We start from the raw sequence: 20,627 nt of genomic DNA, 5'->3' as shown, positions 1-20,627 counted from the left end.
CGGTAAATTCCTAACAGGTCGCCGACAAAGATCTCCAATGATCTATAGAGATTTTGAAGATTTCCCAACTGCTTTACAATGTGCATTTCCTCTTCCTCCCCTTCATTGCCTTCTTCCCCTACCCTCCAATAAGACCCATGTCTGCAGCCAGCAGGTACACCTGTTCTTAAAGATCAAGAATCTCTTTCATCTGCATAGAATTTTTCTTTTGCGACCCTTTCGCACTATTATCTCCTTGTAACCTCATAACCGCAATGTGATTGAATTGAGTTGGGGACGCATTGTTTTCTGCATGTGACAAGTGAAGAAACTGAGGCTCAGGGAGGCTAATTGGTATCATGCCTGAGATACCAAAACTGGTAGAGGCTACATGGGAGTTCCAACCAGGTGTGTCTAACTCCCAGCAGAGAATTCCCCTGTGACATGCTGAGGACACAATCTACATCACCACTATTCTGTCCCAAATCCCAAACTTTCTATCATGACTCAAGTACTTGAGGGAATTTACACCTAGCTTTTTACAGAAATGCTGAGTAGATAGAGTAATTCCATTTAAATAGAATTCAATTCAGATTAATTCTTTCTGCCATTTCCCATCTCTTTTGAAGCAAATGCTACATTTTAAAATTTCTTTACAATGGTGGCAAAGATCCTATCTGAGCTATTCACTTCCCTTCCTTCCTCCTACTCATTATTTTTCTTCTTTTCACTCCAGCCATATTGAGATCCTCGTCAGTCTTTAAACAGTCCAAGTATGTTCTTTTTATAGGACCTTAAATTTCCTCTTCCCTGTGCCTAAATTACTCTTTCCCAAGATGGCCACTTGGCTTGCTGCTTCATTTTTTAAGGTTTTCTCCTAAATATCACCTTCTCAGTGAAGCCTTCCTTGATCACTTTATTTAAAACTGCGTCATCTACCCTAATATGTCTATCTTCTTTGGCTGCTTAATTTTTTCTCCTATGGATATATATTTTTTAATACATATCTTTTAACACAATGTTAAAACTTGATTTATTTCATTCCTTTTTCTGCCTACCTTCATTAAAATGTAAGCTCCAGGCCGGGCGCGGTGGCTCAAGCCTGTAATCCCAGCACTTTGGGAGGCCGAGTCGGGTGGATCACGAGGTCAGGAGATCGAGACCATCCTGGTTAATACGGTGAAACCCTGTCTCTACTAAAAAGTACAAAAAAATAGCCGGGCGAGGTGGCGGGCGCCTGTAGTCCCAGCTACTTGGGAGGCTGAGGCAGGAGAATGGCGTGAACCCGGGAGGCGGAGCTTGCAGTGAGCTGAGATCTGGCCACTGCACTCCAGCCTGGGCGACAGAGCGAGACTCCGTCTCAAAAAAAAAAAAAAAAAAAAAATGTAAGCTCCATGAGGCAAGAATTTGGCCTCTTTTGTTCAATGTTCCTGGTGCAATCATGAGCAATTAGAACAGTGTTTAACAGAAGCAGCTGTTCTGTAAATGTTTCTTGTATTTTGCAAGAAGCGAAGAAATTTAAATCATAGAGCTTCTAGCCAGGGGCAAGATAGTAAGGGTACAAAGTTGAATATCCCACGATTTTTGCTTTCAAGTAGCTCACAGTCTTGATGCAGAAGATATGTGTGCATAACCAACTAAACATACTCAACAGGGCACAGCATAACAGAGGCACAGACATGGGAACATGGGAACCAGCACAAAGAACCATTCATGCTCCCTCAGAAATCCGGAAAGATTTCTTTGATGTAATAATATTTGATCCATGACTTGATGGATGATAAAGGATTTGAAGATATGGAGAAGGAGAAGGAAGGGCATTTCAGTCACAGAAGAAAGCTTAAACCAAAACCCTGACTATGGCAATTCTTGACATTCAAGGATGGCCCTACAATCCTTCAAACGTACCTACCTTTCTTAAGAAACAGATTTCATTAGGATACCTTCCACACTTGGTCCCGCTTAAATGTTACCTCATTGAATCTTCATATTTAATACAAAAATTAGATATGATTATTCCCTTTTGAAATGATGCAATTGAGAATCTGACAAGATCACTGGGTAATGCTGGAGCCAAACTTGAACAAAAGTCTGGGTGACTGATTTCCTTTTGTATTTATTTTGAGAGTGAGAGGAATTACTTTCTTTTAAACATTTTTTATTTTATTTTATGTTCTGGGATACATGTGCAGGACGTGCAGGTTTGTTACATAGATAAACGTGTGCCATGGTGGTTTGCTGTGCCTATCAACCCATTACCTAGGTGAGAGGAATTACTTTTTAATGTGTACTAATTGGCAAAATGTTTTCTTCAAAACTGAGATTCAAAAATTATTAAAGTCGTATATGCTCACCATGTGAGAGGGAAAAATGAGGGGAATATGTAAATGTGTATATACTTTTAACAGTTAACAATCTCCCATATTAATCCCATTATCCCCAAACCAGCCATATCAGCGACCAATATTGATGCTGTTGTCCCTGCCTATTCAGACATATCCAAACATATTCACATGTAGAGTGGGGTTTGGGCGAGTGCTTTACTCTGCAGCTTGACTGTCTTATTGAATAATTTCTCGTGGCATTTAGTTTAGGTAAAGAGATAGAAATCTTTAAAAAGCTATTCAATAGCTCATAATTTCCCTATTGATAGACTTTCATACTGTTTCTATTTTTCAGCTTTCCAAAGGATTCTGCAAGAAACATGCTTACATGTATAAGTATGTGCACTAATATTTGTATATAAATATTTCTGTTTAATGTTTTTATAAAAGATTTTCAAAAATCGAATTGCGAAATCAAAGGACATTTTTAAAAATGCTGATGGATATTGTGAAAAAACCTTCAAAATGTAGCCATTCCCTTATTGGCCCAAATGGACTTTTTATTGACTCACAGCATATGACTAATTTTCTAAACTTATAATTGATGTACAAAAACTGCATGCATTTAAAGTATACACTTAAAGAATTTTAACATATGTATATACTCCCAAAACCACACAATTTAAATACTGAACAATCTTGGAGCTCACAAATAAATGGGAGATACAAATAATCATCAAATAATCCTACATAAACCTATAATTATGTTTTGAGAGACTTGCTAGGGAAGGAAGGAAGATGGTTCTCTTGGAAGCTGTCACAAATGTATAACAACTGGGTGAGGGAAAGTTCCTAAGACATATGCTGAGATCTCAAAAGAGAAATAATAAAGTGGTTGAATAGGACAAAATTCATAAGGCAAGGAAGGAAAAGAAGCATTTAGAGTAGAATGAATGGTATTTGCAGAAGTCCTGTGCCAGGTATATTGTGCTCTAGCCATGAAGGAAGGTCAAGGTGGCCGGAAAGCAAATGAGAGTTAGGGAATAAAGTAAGTCTTTCAGGACCTCATAGGTCATGGCCAGGATTTTATTCTTAAATCCAAGAACAATGGAAAGCCACCAAAGGGTTTTGAGCATTGGAACACATATGATCATTGTTGCATTTTTAAAAGATCAGTTGGCTGTTGTGCAGGCTAGATGGAGGGGTCCAGAGTAAAGCAGGAAGCCAGCCAAGAAGTTCTTAAGCAAGGGAGTGTCAATGCAGACAGAACCATGTGGGAGGATTCAAGAGGATATTAAGACATTAGGTTGACAGGACATGGTGGTTAGTTCAATATGACATGTCAGGGAGAGGGAAGTATCAGGAATGACTCCTAGGAGTCTGACTAATGCAAGTGGATATGCAGTGTTGCCGCTCAGGTATATGGAGAACATTGGATACAAAACTTCCCAAGGCTTTCCTGGGCTCTTAGGATAAAAATGGTGCCATGACCATGACACCCAATGCATGGTTTGACCTTGGTTTGCGTCCCTGTGCTCCTGCTCCCAGGGCTACAGCCACACAGGTAATGTTTCAGTTCTTTGAAGAAGCCAAGTTCTCCTTATCCTCAGGATATTTACACACTCAGTACCTTCCACACAGAATATTATTTGGTTAAGATGGGTCTTCCAACCTCAAGTCCCAACTTGGCATGTCCATAGAAATGACCTAAAATAAACAGGGAATCTCTTGTCATTATTACCTTTCTTAGGATCCTATTCTTTTCCTTTATTGTTATTATCATAACTTATAATTATCCTTTTACCCATGTTTATTTGTGTGGTTTCTATCTCTCCCTTTACATTGTAAAATCTATGGAGATATGGGTCATGACAATTTATTACTCTATGCTTCCTGTCCAGCAAAGATCCTGCAATCAATATTCAATAATTATTTGTTGAATCAAAAATATATAGAGGAAACAATGAATAACTAATAGCTATCACTGTTATTATGGTCATTGTCAGTATCAGAAAACAAGTTCTCATTTGATAATGAGACAGTTAATGACAGAACAAAGAATGCACCATTTAGCAATGCCTGAAATGAAGTTAGAGGTAGTTACTAGAAAGGGGGAGCATCAGATAGTTGCCATTTAGTTGTGAATCCCCAATGAAAAACTGAGTGCAATAGAAGGTGCTGATATTTCTTATTACCTACCTTGCAGATATACAAAATGTTTTCCTTGATTTTGCTAATAACCTATGAGCGCCCTCTGCTGTCTTTAACCTGCCTCAGTAGCCTGAGAGTTCTTCATCTGGTTGCTTTTTAAAATAAAAAATAATGTAGCAAATAAATTGTACGTACCTGTCTGTTTGTATTGCCTGTCTTAGACATGAAACTCAGAAATCATATAATTCATACCTTGCATGGCTTGACCCTCCAGCACATAATAAAAAGGGATTTACAGCTAGCTCAGGGAGAACAACCATACCCTAGGCGTTGTCTTGGGTCCCTAATCCCATCTTTGGAAATGGCACTTCTCTGACCTCAGTCACCTGAGATACCAACTGTTCTTTCCAATTGAAATGTGTGACTAGTTATCAAAATTTTAGACATCATATAATTCTGGACCTTGCACTTCCACTTCAAGGATTTTTCTGAAGACATAAAGACAAAAATGTATGCAAATATATAATAACGCTTTATATAGTAACAAAAAATATTTAAAAATTAGATATTAGAAACAATATAATATACGTTATATAAATTAAATTAATATTCACATAGACAACAATTTAAGTAAGGCATGTGTCATTCATATATGCAATGTATCATTCATATATATTTTTAAATATTTAGAAAATGTCTTGAAAAAAGCATATCAAAAGGTGAACTGTGGTTTCCTCTAATTTGTGAAATTTATGGATGAAGAGAATGAAAGTTACATATATGCATACATGTAATTACAGTTATACATAATTATAGTTATATGTCATTATAGTTATGTATAATTTATGTTAATTATATTCCATATAATTATATGTGTATTATATATTTCTATATTCTGATTATCTTTAAAACAATTTTTAAACTTTTTAAGATAATTATAGATTCACATGAAGTTTTAAGAAATCATACAGAACAATCCAGCATATTTTCTACCAAGTTTCCTCCAGCGGTAGCATCTTGCAAAACTATGCTACTATATCAAAACCAGTATGCTGACGTTGATACAGGCAAGACACAGAACAATTCTGACCCTATAAGGATCTCTCACACAGCCCTTATATAGCACACTCACTTCCCTCCTGCCCCCACCCTCTCCTTAACCCTTGGAAATTACACATTTGTTCTTTATTTCTTTCATTTTGTCATTTTGAGAATGTTACATAAATAAAATTATACAGAATTTAACCTTTGGGGTTTGACTTTTTTTCACTTAGCATAATTCTCTAAGGATGCAGCAGATTACTGTGTATATAAATAGTTTGTTCTCCTTTTTTGTTGAAGAGTATTTCATTACAAAGATGTACAAAAGTTTATCCATTCATCCACTGAAGAACAACTGTGTTATTTCCAGTTCTTGGCTACTAAAAATAAAATTGTTATGACCATTTGTGTACAGGTTTTTGCATAAACATAAGTTTTTGTTTCTCTGGGATGAATGCCTAAGAGTACAATTACTGGATTTTATGGTAGTTGCATGTTTAGCTTTTTAAGAAAATGTCAAATTATTTTTTCACAGTGGCTGTACTGTTTTACTTTCACACCAGCAATGTGTGAGTGATCCAGTTTCTCTACATCCTCACCAGCATTTGGCGTTGTCACTTTTATGATAATGTTTATCATCAGTTTCTGCCTGGCTTCCCAAACATAATTTGTCCCTAAATTCCTTCTTAATCACTCTCTTTGATACACTCCTGGAAAAAAAACCTTCCAACCCAGTAAATCGCCAGATTGCTGTTATTACTTAGAGTAGAGTGGCAGAGAACTTTATCCCCAGTCTTTTCCATTTAATATCTTGGTGAAGGCGTAGACAGTCATCCTTCTCAAGTATGCAAAACACTGGGAGAGAGAGCAGAGTGGTTTAATAATATGACTGGTGGAACAAAATAAAGGGGCCAACCCAATCAGATACAACTTAACAGAAACAAACCCATTTATTCAACAGAACCAACACTGACTATCTTCAGGCTCTATGCAATGTGCTAAGGATACAGACATGTACATTAGAGTCACTACCCATTTAACTTCACAGTCTAGAAAAGAGCCTTTGAAATAAGTATGAAAACAAATATGTTTAAACTTATATTATTGTTAATGTGCCTGTTGATTTAATGTAGTGTCTGACTTTTTTTTTTTCAATCAGCATTAAAAAACTATGGATGAGTTTGAAGTTGGGGAATAATTCCTGTATTTTAGGAAGGCTCCTTCTGTGTGTGTGGCTGAAGGATTAGAAGGGGACCTTTGGGAATACAAAGGTCACCTGAGAGATTAATTCAGTAGTTTGAAGAGAAATGGCAAGATCTGCGGCTGGGAACAGTGGCTCATGCTTCTAATCCCAGCACTCTGGGAAGCTGAGGCAGGAGGATCGCTTGAGCCAGGAGTTGAAGAGTAGGCCGGGCAACGCGGCATCTAAAAAAAATACAAAAAACATTAGTCAGGCATGATGGTGTGTGCCTATAGTCCAAGAAAGAGAGAAAGAAAGAAAGAAAGAAAGAAAGAAAGAAAGAGAGAGAGAGAGAGAGAGAGAGAGAGAGGGAGGGAGGGAGGGAGGGAGGGAGGGAGGGAGGGAGGAAGGAAGGAAGGAAGGAAGGAAGGAAGGAAGGAAGGAAGGAAGGAAGGAAGGAAGGAAGGAAGGAAGGGAAAGTGGGAAGGGACAGGACAAGTGAAGTGATCAGGAAGGAAGGAAGTGAAGTAGAAGTGAAGGAAGGGTTTATAATAAGAAGTCTTGCTTACCAATCAGCCAATGAGGCTGACGACAGGGAGTACTTAGGATTATTCCCAAGTCTCTGTCTCAGGCAACCATGAAAATGTCTGTGCTCTATAAACTGAATAGCAAATTAGAACATAGGAATGTGTTTTGAAAGAGACAATGAGTTCAGGTAAAAATGTGTTGAGTTGAACCTAAAAAAGAGCATCCCTCGGAGGTGTCCTATAGGTAACTGAATCTCTTCTTTTTTAAAAAAAGATCCAGACTGTAGCCATAGATTTTGGAGTTTCTAACATAAAGATTATATTGGCATCCATAGTAATACATAAGATTCCCCAGTAAAGTTTATACACAGAGTAAAAATAGAAGGGGAATTAAGTTTAGAATCTTTGGAGGTATCAACATTCAAGCGAAGTCAAAAATAGTAAGGGCCATTCAAAGAAACTGAAAAATAATGGTCAAATAGCAGAAAACTAAGGTAGGAGGAAACATGTCATATAATTCAATAGAAAATAAAAGTGCAAGTATGATAGAGGCATCTAAGATGACAATTACTTTGAAGTCATCAAGTAATGTGGTCAATTACATTACATTAATCACATTTGGCACAGCTCTTTCCTATACGGTAATTACACATCCCCTTCCTAAAGAAGTCAAACATGGTCAAATGACTTGCTCTGGCCAATTAAACATGATTGGAAGTCATATACTTCACTTTTAAGAAGAAGCTTTAAGAGCTGGCTCATGGTTCACCAAGTTCTCTTTCCCTACAAACATAATAAGTGAAATGCTGAAGATAGACTATTCATCAGCTCCGGTTATAGAATTCATAAAACATTGATCATAGCTACAGCCAACCAAAGATGGCCATATAGTATGAGGAACAAGTCAAACACTGTGCACATAAGCCACTGCGATTTGGGATTATTTGTTACTGCAGCTGGGCAACCTAATCTATCATTATAGACATAGATAAAATAAGGAAATAAAATAGAAAATTTCACGGAGTGAAAACTATTTTAGTTGCCAAAAAATGGAAGTCAAGCAATGGCAGGAAAAATAAGATAATATCCCTAGAGATAACATTTAACATCATCTTAGTCAAGAACCAATGAAGAAACAGAAATTACTCAAAGTACTTAGAATAGAAGGAATGTATTGCAAAGAATTGATTGAATAGACATTAGAAGAGCTAAAAAGTCAACTCGGTGATGGTGAGGCACCCAGAACCTGACAATAGGAGGAAACCACTAACAACTTCAGTTAGAGAGAAAAAGAAAGGAGGTGATGTAACCAGAGCCCAGAGGCTGGACTCACCCAGCAAAAGCTGGAACCAAGGCAGGCCTATCTAGCAGGACCTGGAGCCTCAGACATGGTACAGTCATTTCCAGAGACTTCTCCCAAATACAGAGCCAGAAAGGGCCACACAATAGTTCTCCTCTTTTCCTACTTCCTATCTACTGCCTACACCTCCCAGGGGCAGAACCTAGCCCAAATGTCAGCTGATTTGGGAACCTGAGAAATGCAAGCTGCAGCAATCAGCATCACGTCTCCTATCCCCTCTCAACACAGAGCAGAGTAGAGCAGAGCAGGGGAAGGGTAGGAAATGGATCTGACAGCAAACAGTCCCAAGACTGGCACAGGCCAGGTCTGAAAGCCGAAGGTGGCAGATATTCTAGGTAGGAAGAAACTTGATTTTTCATTAAGGTGTAAGAATGTTAGAGGGAAAAGGATTTGGTTATCTGTTCAATGCGGCTGGAGTAGAGCTCATGTGAAGAAAGGAACGTAGATAAGAAGACTAGACGTGTAACCGAAGGCCAGATCATGAACAGCCTTGCATGCCATGCTCAGAAGCTTGAAATCTACTGTTCAGGCTGTCATGATATTACCAGAATAATTCCTTGGAAAGATAATTCTGTCATCATTGCAGATGACAGAGTAGAGGAAAGAAAAGATAGTTCCTCACCCATTTGCCTAAGGATAATGTAGTAAAGGCCTAAACTGGTGGAAGGATCAGTGAAAGCTATTGAGTGGCCATAGCTTAACTACAAACTTAATAAAAACTAGCATTCTAGTGAAACAGAAGCCAAACCAATTAAGTTAGTAAGATGCTAGTCTCATCAGGCAATATTTTGAAAATTATTTTTTCATTTTTTAAATGTAAACATTTATTTGGGCTGGGGAATAGGAAAGTGAAGGGTCTGGAAACACCGTGAGATAAAAAACAGTTGGGAAAAATAGAGATGTTTAATTTAGAGATAAGGAAAGGAAAAGGAATCATTGTGTCTTACTTAAGATTCCAGGTTTTCTTTATAAAAACAGGCTCTCTTGAATTTATGAACCAAGGAAAAACTAATCTGGGTATGTCCTTCTGAATAGAGTCCCCAGAAATAAAAACAGGACTACTGAATCTATTCATTGCTTTATTTGTCCTTTTCACAGGTCACTACATTTTAGGGCATTTAGTCTATAATTGGTAGAATGCATTTCAGCCAGGGAAGATAGGAGCATCATCCTCCATCCCCATCCACCTCTGCTCTTTCTTTATCTTGACATCACACCAAGTGTGATAGCGCCTCCTGAAAGGCAGAAAGACAACAAAAATTAGAGCAGCTTACATGTAATTTGAACGTTTCGAAAAATATTCACTTTCAGTATCCTGTTGGCCACCATTTTACTGATGGGGAAACAAAAACTCAGAGTGATTACGTCTCGGCTAAATGATAATGTCACAACTATAACACATGTCACTGTCATTCAAAAACCCTTCCCAGAAATGTAGAAATCATATTTTTCCTGACATTCCACGACATGCAAACTTCCTATGAGTGTAATCAGTAAAGTGGAAGTGCACATTTACAAGTGCCAAGAGGATGAGGTAGACATTCAGGGTGACTACGCCCTCCCCTCTGGCAGATTAGCCTCCCAAGCTGTGGTTACCAGCAGTTTCTTCACAGCTTCAGAAGCCTCTGGTCCCAGCTCATTCACACACTTCTTTAGCCCCTCCAGAAGGTGCTCAACAGAAATGCCCAGAGTTTTCAGAAGAAGCTTTAATGGATCCATAAGCTGAGGAATGTTGTCCAGAGGTAAAGGTACCAACTTGTCATCAGGAAGGGGCGCTTTGTTGAAGAGGAAGGCAGTAGCTGCAGGCAAAAGAGAAACCAGGTGAGACAGGCACATCCGGGCCCAGACTATGACCTCATCATCTTTCCCTGTGTCCATCAATAGGTCCATTCCAGATCCACTCATCTTACTTCCATTCAAAACTTCTGCCTCTGGCCCTGTGCACCTGCTGTTCCATCTCCCTAGAACTTTTTTTCCTCAGCTAGCTACATACCTTTCTTTCTCACATTGTTTGGTCTCTCTTCAAATGTTACCTCCTCGGAGAAACCTGCAATGGCCATTGTCACTCTCCATCACTTACTTTTTCTTACCATTTCCTAGAAAAACAACTCTTCATTTGCTATTTTTATTGTCCTTGTTGTCTCATTAGAATGGAGGCTCCATGACAACAAGGAATGTATGTTTTGTTCACTACTGCACCCATGCCTAGAACTGACCCTGGCACAGAGTAAGCATTCAGCAGATCCTCGTGATTGACTGAAGAGGATGGTATTTTGTATGTGGCTATCTCCACAGCTCACAGCTTTGAGGCTAAAGGAGAGATGCCATAGTGAATCTCCACATAAGGACAGGAATAGACCCAACCACAGCCCAGGAAACTGCTCCCAACCAGTTCAGCTCAACACTACAAACACAATTGAGCACCAACTCTATGCTAGTCTGTGCAGATACATAGACAAATAGGACAAGGATGCCCATTGAGAGACTTCACACAGTCCAGTTGGCAATAAAGATCTGTGTATGCCACAGTGTAGCATGTGCTATGCTAACATTATGGACAAAGCTCTATGGAAACACAAGGAAGGGATGACTAATTCGAACATGAGAAAGTGCTGCAGGAATTTTCCAGAAGTGTTGTTAGAGCTATGTCTTGAGGCAAATGTCAGGATCATAAGGTAAAGAAGAGTGGAAGCATTTTAGAAACATGACCAATAAAAGCACGGAAATGTTAGGATGAAAGTGCATACACAGGATGGTGAGCCTTCTGCCCAGAAGGCTGGAGTGCAGATTTACAATAGGCTATGACCAAAGGATGGAAGATAAAGGGAGTGAGGCTGCAAAAGTTGAGTGAAGTCAGATTTTTTAAACTGTTGGATGTCACACAAAAGAGTTTGGATTTTTTTTCCTGAGGGCAGTGGGGTGCTATCAAGGCTTTTACATAGGAAAATTATATTTTTATATCTTTGGCTTTAGAAAGATAACTTTCCCACAGAAGATGAATGGGGGGAAAAGTAGAGATTGAGGAAAATATGTATGATATATATTTTTACAAAAACATGTGCAGATATATAAATGTACACATGCATGTGAGCACACATGTAAGAACACACATTCTCCTTCTGGCTAAGACCTGCCATAGTTTATTTTCCTTTGGAAACCTATTATTTCCCTATTCAAATTATTAAAATGGAGCCTGTACATCTTTTTTTTCTTTTTCCATTTTCTATTGCCTATTGTCCCTCCAAAATTCTCACCCAGAGGGGGTGATATTTATTTTCCCCACCTCCTTTCTGTGTCACTTTTGCCCATAGATACCTGTCCCTGGACACTAGGGAATAATGAAATATCCAAAACTGGTGAACTTACAAATTCCTTCAGAAATTCAATAAACATCACAAGTCAAAGTTGTCAGTGTAGGTGTGGGCAGCAATCAATTATTAATCTCCATACTTCTTATTTCAGATATTTTGGTAAATATCTTCTCTGTATGTATTTACAGCTTCCTGGGAGAACGTCTTCAAAGCCTTTTAAAGTTCTCTCAATGAGCAGTGGCCGTCATGAAATCTTTTTTTCCCATGTGCCCAAACTATCTTCCTGATAGTTATAATGATTCCCCCAACACCACCCCCCCCAAAAGCAGTTCCCATTCTCCTCCAAGAAGCCAGCTTCTATACCCTTACCTGAAAATTAAACTCATCACCCACCAATACACTTACAGAGTTCTATCTGGCTATCTCACAGTGCATTTACAGTAGTCTAGAATTAGAGTAACTTTGGTAGAAGCCTTATCTACCCTACCAGACTAGCACCTTAAGAACAATGTTTATGACTGATTCATGTCTAAATCTTCCAATGCATATCCAGTGCCCAAAAAATTGTAGCCTTTCAATAAATATCCACTGAGTGGATGAAAAGGTGCACGTAGCTATCTCAGGAGAACTAAGCTAGGAAGTTGGATAACTGGAGATGATAGCAAGAATGACTCCATATAGTTCAAAAGCACAAAATAAATTATAAAATCAAATTTTAACTCAAAATTGAGGAAAATAAGAAAAACTAATGGTGACCAATACCCAGCAGTGAAATGTGCTTTGTTGACCCTCTGTGGAAGTTGGCTAACTTCCTATGTAAGATGTATTAGAATACTTATATTGGGTTAGAGCTTAGATGGTGGGGATCTGAAATACTTTCCAACATCACCATTTTCTGTGATTCCAAAACTTCTTCCAAACCTGCAAATATGTGCAATTATTATGTGTCAGTTAAAAATAAAATAAAATAATAAAGTTCCTACCACCATATTCCACTGTCAGTGAGGCAAAGCTTACTGGTTGTGCTGTTATTAACAGAAAAGTAGATAAATATCATATATGCCAGATGTATTCCAGTTACTTACCAGAGTAACTACAAAGGCCGATGGTCACCAGCAGGAAGATAGTTACCAGCTTCATGACAGTTATCTGGTATATTTTTCAGGAGTTTAAAAATCAGAAAAATCTAGCAAAATCCACCAAGCCAGTGGTTCCACTTGCCATACAAAGTGTGATGGCTGCTTTTGCAAACACATGTATTTATATGCCCGTTGAAGACTTGAATTCTAGTCCCTACCACTTGACTCACACCCCCCCCAAATAAAGGGATAAAGGTTATGTTTTCTCACTAAACAATTTGGAGAGTTTTCCGCTTTGCCTTGTGTTCCCATGAAAAACAAAGCCCTACATTATAGCATTGTCAAGTACCTCTTGCATAAATCCTTGCACAGAAATAAAAGTGGAAGACAAAGAGCCCAAAGAATCCTTCTCCTGGAAGAACGTTGAAAAGAAGTGAAGAATTTATATTGGGATTAGAAGGAGTGTTTTCCTCTAGTTTTCTATATTTTCCTCCTCCAGTTTTCTATTCATTTAAAGTTTGGAGAATCACATTAGCTGATGAACTACCCAGTTGTGAAAGCAATCTGGAGGTCCCCTTGGCCCTGGTATAATACAGAGTCAGTTTAATGACATTTAGTGCCACATTTCTCTGGAACTCACCTGCCCCCAGCCCACTCACACATCTACTGTGGCAAGATTTTCACATCTCTGTTACCTTTTCCAGTGTCAGTTATTTTGAGTACGTTCAGAGCATGTCTGCTCTGAGCCTTTGAATAGAATAATAGGCTTAAGATCTAACATCAAAATGCCTTCTGAAAAACCTGGGATTCAATCTTCACTGTTTGTGTAATCTTGGATTTGACATTTTTAATCTATGATATTGGTCCTCTCATCTAAAATGGGAACATAAATAACATGACCAACCATAAGGTGTGTAGCTTGGGGAGAAAATTGTTTTTGCAAGATTCTTTGGCAATCGAATCTGATAAAATAATGCAAAAATACGTAATAATAGGGTGCTGGCTACAGGAGTAGCAATTTGTTTCCAAGGCTGTCTTTCTGGATCCAGGGTCCAGCCACAGGACCTCAGGACAACTTCGGTTGTGAGCACAAGTCCTGGAGTTCTTTGGGGCATCAAGTAGGCCTGACATGCAAGGAAGAGGGTAAGAAAGAACCATGAAGGGATGAAACAGAAAGCAGAGTCCATATGGGCACAGGACCAGCTCAGAGCTCCCTGACCACACGGTACTGCTGGCTCCAGCCATTCCCACCACCAAAGTGGAACCCAGAAAATTTTGAGAAAACACACCTTAAGATGCAAGGCCAGAGGTTGGGTCTTTATTTGTCCTCATCTGAGGGTTTGGTGTTGTAATGAGGATCTAACAAAATTATGCAGACAGAGCATTCTGCTGTGCCAAACCAAAATTAATATCTAATTTATGTCACATTTTACTAATTTTTATGTTACCACGTTGTAACTGTCATTTCTTTATCTTTCTGCTACTTTATAAACTAAAAGAAAGACACCATAAATGCCCAGCATGCACCTCAATCCTGCCACTTCTCCTTCTTTCTCTACCAGATACTGCTTCCGTTTCTCCTACATATTCCCACTGATGCCAGTGATATTAAGATACCAAGCCCCTCAAAGAGCCAAGGTTGTGTGCATGAGTGGTGGTAAGATTGATGCTGTTGCCAGAAGAAGAGGGTCTGGCTGCTTGCTCTCATGGTCTAATAATGAGGTGCAGGTGAACTGGGAAAGAAGAGAGTTTATTTTTGTAACCAGCCACAGGGAGAATGTCGGAGTAATTTATCAGACCAACTGAAAGTTATGACTTTTTCCTTTTATATATATATATATATGAATTTCAAGCTCTATGCCTACATGTAGGAGTATTTCTACTCAGTCTAAATCTAATCTTTAACCAGGGGTCTGTGGGCTGGAAGGTTTCTTAATTTTACATGGGTCCTGTTATGTTTTGTATGTGCATGAATGCTTTTATCACTCAATCAGGTTTGAGGCTGAGAAAGCCCAGGTAGGGTCTTAATGGGTTTGTTTCTGCATTTCAGCTCTCCTACTCAGGCACCAGTTTCTCCAGGTCTTCAATGTTTAACTTACACATTCATCATTACAGCAAAGGGCTTATGGAGACTTGGTTGCTTGTGGAGATCTAGCCTGCCACAATGCCACCCTTTAGTTTTATATTATGATCTTTTTGGAACACTAAACCAGTGCTGCCCTCAAATTTGTTTGTTTGCTTTTAAATCCTTTCTCCTCACTTTCATTCCTGGCTCTGTATTATAGAAAGGTGACTTTTTAAAATGTGGTTTCCAGGCTTCCTTGCCAACTGCATCTGATTAAGTTAAGCCAGTGGAAGTCACTGGTGAAAGAGTGGAGAGAGAGAGGAAAGGAGAAGGGGTATGTCTCCCTCTGTCCAATTCAGGAGCTCTCTTGGGTAGTGGCTGTACCCTCTCCAAGGCTCATCTCCTTTCAGAAAGGCCCTTTATGTGTGGTTCCCCCTGTGCCATGCAGGCCAACATTGCTCCAGCTTTTACTGCATGGCCCCAGCTCCTAGGCCCCACCTTCTCATCACTGTCCCTCCTGACCTAGAAGGAGTGACAACTTCCTGCATTTTCTCATCTCAGAGTTGATTCATCTTCTGCTTGGTTGCTTTAACTGCATTTCTAGCACTTTGTAAATTACCCTCCATGCTGAACTCTTTCTATGTGATCACTTGGTATGGTTTCAACTTTTTGGCTGGACTCTGACTCACACCATCCTAAAATATTGTAGTGCTTTCAATAAAAAATAGGTTTTCCAGTTTCTAAACTGACTTATTTCTTATAAATGCCAAGTTGTAAATCCATGAGGGATAGGACCGAGGCCTCCCCAGGTGAAATATATCATTATACATGCAGAAATTCTTCTCTCTTTGAACCTCTGAAATGATTGGTACTGTATCAGGCTTCTCTGCTGGTCCTAGAGGGCAAGTTCTTTTCAGGAGACTCCTGAGACACCTGGGCAAATAGATTTCTGTTGGGTGTATCTAGTAGTCAGCCAGACATGCAGTCTTGACTGGAACCTACATGAAAAACATCAACTCAAAAGCACCCACAAATGTCCACATACATATACATATATGAACAGTAGTATGTATGTGTGTGTACATGCAAATGATGTTATACATACACACATAACCATCAAGCACTATTGGTTTCATTCATTTGTTCAACAAATGTTTATGAAGTATCCATTGTGTGCCAGGCACTGTGTCAGCAATTAGGACTAGTGCAGAAAACCAGACAAGCAAATTCCTTGCCTTCCTGGAGCTGACAGTGTAGTGAGATACACAGGCAAGAAACAGGTAAACAAACAGAAAACACTAGTGGTTAGTGCTGTGAAGAAGCAAATAGAAAGCTGTGATAGATAGGCAACAAGTGGATGGGGGGTATACTCAGAATTGAAAACAGACTTGGACTTGTTTACTTCTGTGCTTCCTATGTTTTGAGCCATTGTATCAATTATGTCTTTTGATTCTGTATTTTTGTTTTGACCCCTTGGGGCCTTGCTGACCTTGAAAGGACTGCCCTTCCCAGGCGTAGCTAATCCCTAGAGATATCACCAGGAGCATGCCTTTCATATGCAAATTAACTAATGCAAAGCCCAAAGCCCCAACCACCTTTACTGGGTTGGTGCACTGTGGGCCATTATTCCCATGCCCTAATCACCCCAGGACCAACTAAGGACAGCCCCAAGACCCCAGAGCCCACCAAAATTATTCAAATTAGCCCATTTACAACCTGCTCACCCCATCTCTCCTGTCTTCCTTCAGAAACCACAGTAAAGACTCCTGCTCACATTTTCCTCCACTCTGTCTGCCTTTTGACTAACCCTGGTGCTTCCCATGTGCCTCCAGCCCCATGGTGTGTCATGACCCCTTGTATTGGGATCCAAGCACACTAAAATCTCTTTTCAACAGCAGTCGACTCCTGATCTGTTCACAAGAAGAATAATAGAATCTACATTTTAAAACAGCCATGTAGTCTTTTCTTGTGCCTTTGTTACGGTATTGTTACTATAACCACTCAACAGATTCACCTTGCCTGCTGTCTAGACAGAGCCAATATATGAAGACAGGGGAATTGCAACAGAGAAAGAGTTATTCACTCAGAGCTGGCTGTGGAGGAGACTGGAGTTTTATTATTACTGAAATCACTCTCCCCAGGCATTCAAGGATCAGAGTTTTTAAGGATAACTTGGTGGGTGAGGGGCCAGTAAGTCAGGATTGCTGATTGGTTAGGTTGGAGATGAAACCATAGAGAGTTGAAGCCGTCCTGTTGCACTGAGTCAACTCCTGGGTGGGGCTACAAGATCAAATGAGGCAGTTTATGGATCTGGGTGGTACCAAATGATCCATCAAGTGCAGGGTCTGCAAAATATCTCAAGCACTGACCTTAGGTTTTACAATAGTGATGTTATCCCCAGGGGCAATTTGGGGAGAGTCAGAATCTTGTAACCTCCAGTTACACGACTGCTAAACCATAATTTCTAATCTTACGGCTAATTTGTTAGTCCTACAAAGACATTCTAGTCCCCAGGCAAGAAGGGGAAGTAGGGTGCTGTTTCCCCTTTGTTTCTGAGTCTTTTTCCCTTGGGCTTCTTCTGAGGGTAAAGGAAACTGTCCCCCACCCCGCCATCACTCTTGGTGGTGGAGGAGATCAGCCTCAGTCCAAGTCAGGCTTTCTATGACATTTTCCTGATTTGTTTGGAACAAACAGGTGAGCAGCAGCTCTCTGCCCCACTCCCCTCCCGGATGAGACTGGGGCGCATAGCCCAAAGGCCACATGTGGCAGGCTGGCCAGTGTTCCTAGTCACACATCCACAGTGTCTTCCCCTGTCCTGGCTGAGGGGTCCTGCTCCATGGGAGCCCCAGGGAAGAAACAGCAATTAAGTTTCTCTCCCTCTTGGATAAGTCCATTTGCATAAGAATAAGAGGTTCTTCCCTCAGGCATCTTTCCAACCCTGCACTTCCAGAGGGTTGTTATTTTTTTCTTTTTCTCCACCCTGTCAGCAGTCAACACAGCCTTGCACTTCAAGCTGTTTGTTTTGTTTTGTTTTGTTTTTCCTTTTTTCCAATTAGTCACAAGTTATGTGAAAGGCTTTTCTTCTTCCTTTTAGATGACATTTTACTAGGCCGGGACCCAAACTGTCACTGTTTATATTCTCTGTAAAGTTTTAGTTATGAGAAAGAATTCTTGAGGTTGTTCTTAAACTGTAGCCAATCTGATGTGCTTTGCATGTCTTTCTGTATGATCAGAAGGAATTTTTGCTGCAAGCCTCCATCTTGTTTTACATCCTTGGGAGCATGACCTATAACATCATGGCAATGCTTTTTTTTAGCCCCCATCATTCTACAATGGCACCTGGGTTAAATCCTGGCTTGGGGAATGAGTCCTTTCTGGTTTGATATCTGTGTGACCTTTGCCATTTGTTGATTTTCTTTCCCTCAGTGAACTGCCTTGAATTTTCCTTTCTCTGAGCACCTGGGAGGTTACCTTTGATAAAGTTTGGAAACCAGAAAATTGGCCGTTTGGTGTGGCTAAAGCAGGGTAATATGAGATTTAAAAGGATTTTCTTAAAGAGCACTCAGCTTAATTAAAAGTGGATACCCAAGTTATAGGTATATTTAAAAGGCCTTTATGTTTTTCTCTTCTTGGGTCTTGTTCTGCCAGAAAAAGGTTTCTTCTCGGTTGACTATTTTTCTCCATTTTGTCTTGCCACTCTTAATGCTTGCATGAGAGGCCCTAAGATAATTTCTTATGGCCTGTGACTCCTTGGGAAAAACAGAAGAGGCACCAAGAATTTCATTTTGGGAGAGACCTCTGTTTTCCTCATGGAGCCCCAGGAATTAGAGGTAGATGGATCCCTCTCAAAATCTGCTTTTGTCTTCCAGCCATACCTGTTTCTTAGCCCCTAGAAACTGCATGCTTTCCTAGCCTTGCTCTTAAAGGGCTCTACCCAGAGACCAACGATCCAATTAGGAGATGGGCAAATGAAAAATCGTATAGCTACTGGATTTTCTGCCTGTCGGTGTAGTTGTGTGTGTGATGTCTATAAATGGAGCTCTAATTAATTGACTTAAAGAAGGATAAGCACGGCCGGGCACGGTGGCTCAAGCCTGTAATCCCAGCACTTTGGGAGGCCGAGACAGGGCGGATCACAAGGTCAGGAGATCGAGACCATCCTGGCGAACCCAGTGAAACCCCGTCTCTACTAAAAAATACAAAAAACTAGCTGGGCGAGGTGGCGGGCGCCTGTAGTCCCAGCTACTTGGGAGGCTGAGGCAGGAGAATGGCATGAACCCGGGAGGCGGAGCTTGCAGTGAGCTGAGATCCGGCCACTGCACTCCAGCCTGGGTGACAGAGCGAGACCCCGTCTCAAAAAAAAAAAAAAAAAAAAAAAGAAGGATAAGCACTTAGATAAAATATTTTTTAAAGGAAAGATAAAAGCAGTGGTACCTTTTGGTTCACATGAATTTAATCTTTGAGAAATAAAAACAGCCTTAAAGATTATTGGCAAAATCTGGCCTCTTCAGCTCATGCATGGTAGTCTTTGAGGTGGGAGGTTGTTGGTAGGACTCCCTTGCTGAGAACTTTTTTTTTCTTTTATTTTTTTTGAGATGGAGTCTAGCTCTATTGCCCAGGCTGGAATGCAATGGTGCCATCTCAGCTCACTGCAACCTCTGCCTCCCAGATTCAAGCAATTCTCCTGCCACAGCCTCCCAAGTAGCTGGGATTACAGACACCCGCCACCATGCCCAGCTAAATTTTGTACTTTTTATTACAGACGGGGTTTCACCATATTGGTGAGGTTGGTCTCAAACTCCTGACCTTGTAATCCGCCCTCCCCGGCCTCCCAAAGTGCTGGGATTTCAGGCATGAGCCACTGCACCAGCCTAATGTTTGTATTTTTTTAGTAGAGATGGGGTTTCACCATGTTGGTCAGGCTGGTCTCAAATGCTGGGATTACAGGCGTGAGCCACTGTGCCTGGCTGAGAACTTTTTTTAAATAAATTCTACTCTCCTCACCTTTCAATGTGTCTGTGTGCCTAAATTTTCCTGGTCATGTGACAAGAACCTGGATATTAACTGAACTAAGGAGCAAAAGATCCTGCATCACTAATAGCCTTACTTCCAGGTGAAAAGGAGACAGTCTCTGAGAAGTCACTTCGAAGACTTTGAAGTAGAGTTCATTTTCTCTCTTTTATTTGCTGCAAATGGCACGGTCCAATGGGGCCTCCCTAGGCCTACATTACAAAGGGGAAGAGTCTTAAATTTACTTTTACAAACACAAGCATATGAAATACAACCAAAAGTCACAACTCATTACATCAATCTCACAAAATTTGGAGAAAGGCAACACAATCTGTTTCTAACTCTTGTAAACCAAAATTAAAATTCTAAGACCCCCAGCTAACTGAATGGACCCCTCCACTTGACCAAGGGCATTCTAAAGTAAACCTGAAACACTATTTCTGGCCATTATGGAAAGTGAGGGTTGGACATGCCTCATTATACCTTCCTCCCCTTGGAATTTAGGCACAGCTGACCAGCATCAACATTAAAACAGAGACCTTCAGACCTATAAAACAGACTCATTTTGGCAATAAGATACCAACATGACAGATAGCAGCC

The 20,627-nt window shown here is 40.1% G+C and overlaps 1 protein-coding gene across 2 annotated transcripts in view; it reads right to left on the bottom strand.

Annotated features, from left to right (window-relative positions):
* Window positions 1-9,624: 9,624 nt before the first annotated feature.
* The window catches only part of SCGB3A2 (secretoglobin family 3A member 2), an 80,265-nt gene continuing 69,262 nt past the window's right edge, over window positions 9,625-20,627 (bottom strand). The window contains exons 1-3 of one of the 2 annotated variants that reach the window (XM_003900321.5): window positions 12,959-13,176; window positions 10,159-10,361; window positions 9,625-9,797 (exon numbers count right to left, since the gene is read on the bottom strand). In XM_003900321.5, coding sequence (XP_003900370.1) covers window positions 9,774-9,797; window positions 10,159-10,361; window positions 12,959-13,013 — 282 coding nt within the window. In that variant the 5' untranslated portion in view covers window positions 13,014-13,176 and the 3' untranslated portion in view covers window positions 9,625-9,773. Of the gene's footprint in view, window positions 9,798-10,158; window positions 10,362-12,958; window positions 13,177-20,627 lie in introns of those variants that run through there. The other variant, XM_009209336.2, reaches the window with a different exon arrangement.

This window comes from Papio anubis, chromosome 5 (genome assembly GCF_008728515.1).
Source record: "Papio anubis isolate 15944 chromosome 5, Panubis1.0, whole genome shotgun sequence".
Taxonomy (NCBI): Eukaryota; Metazoa; Chordata; class Mammalia; order Primates; family Cercopithecidae; genus Papio; species Papio anubis.
This window is presented reverse-complemented; position numbering and strand designations above follow the sequence as displayed.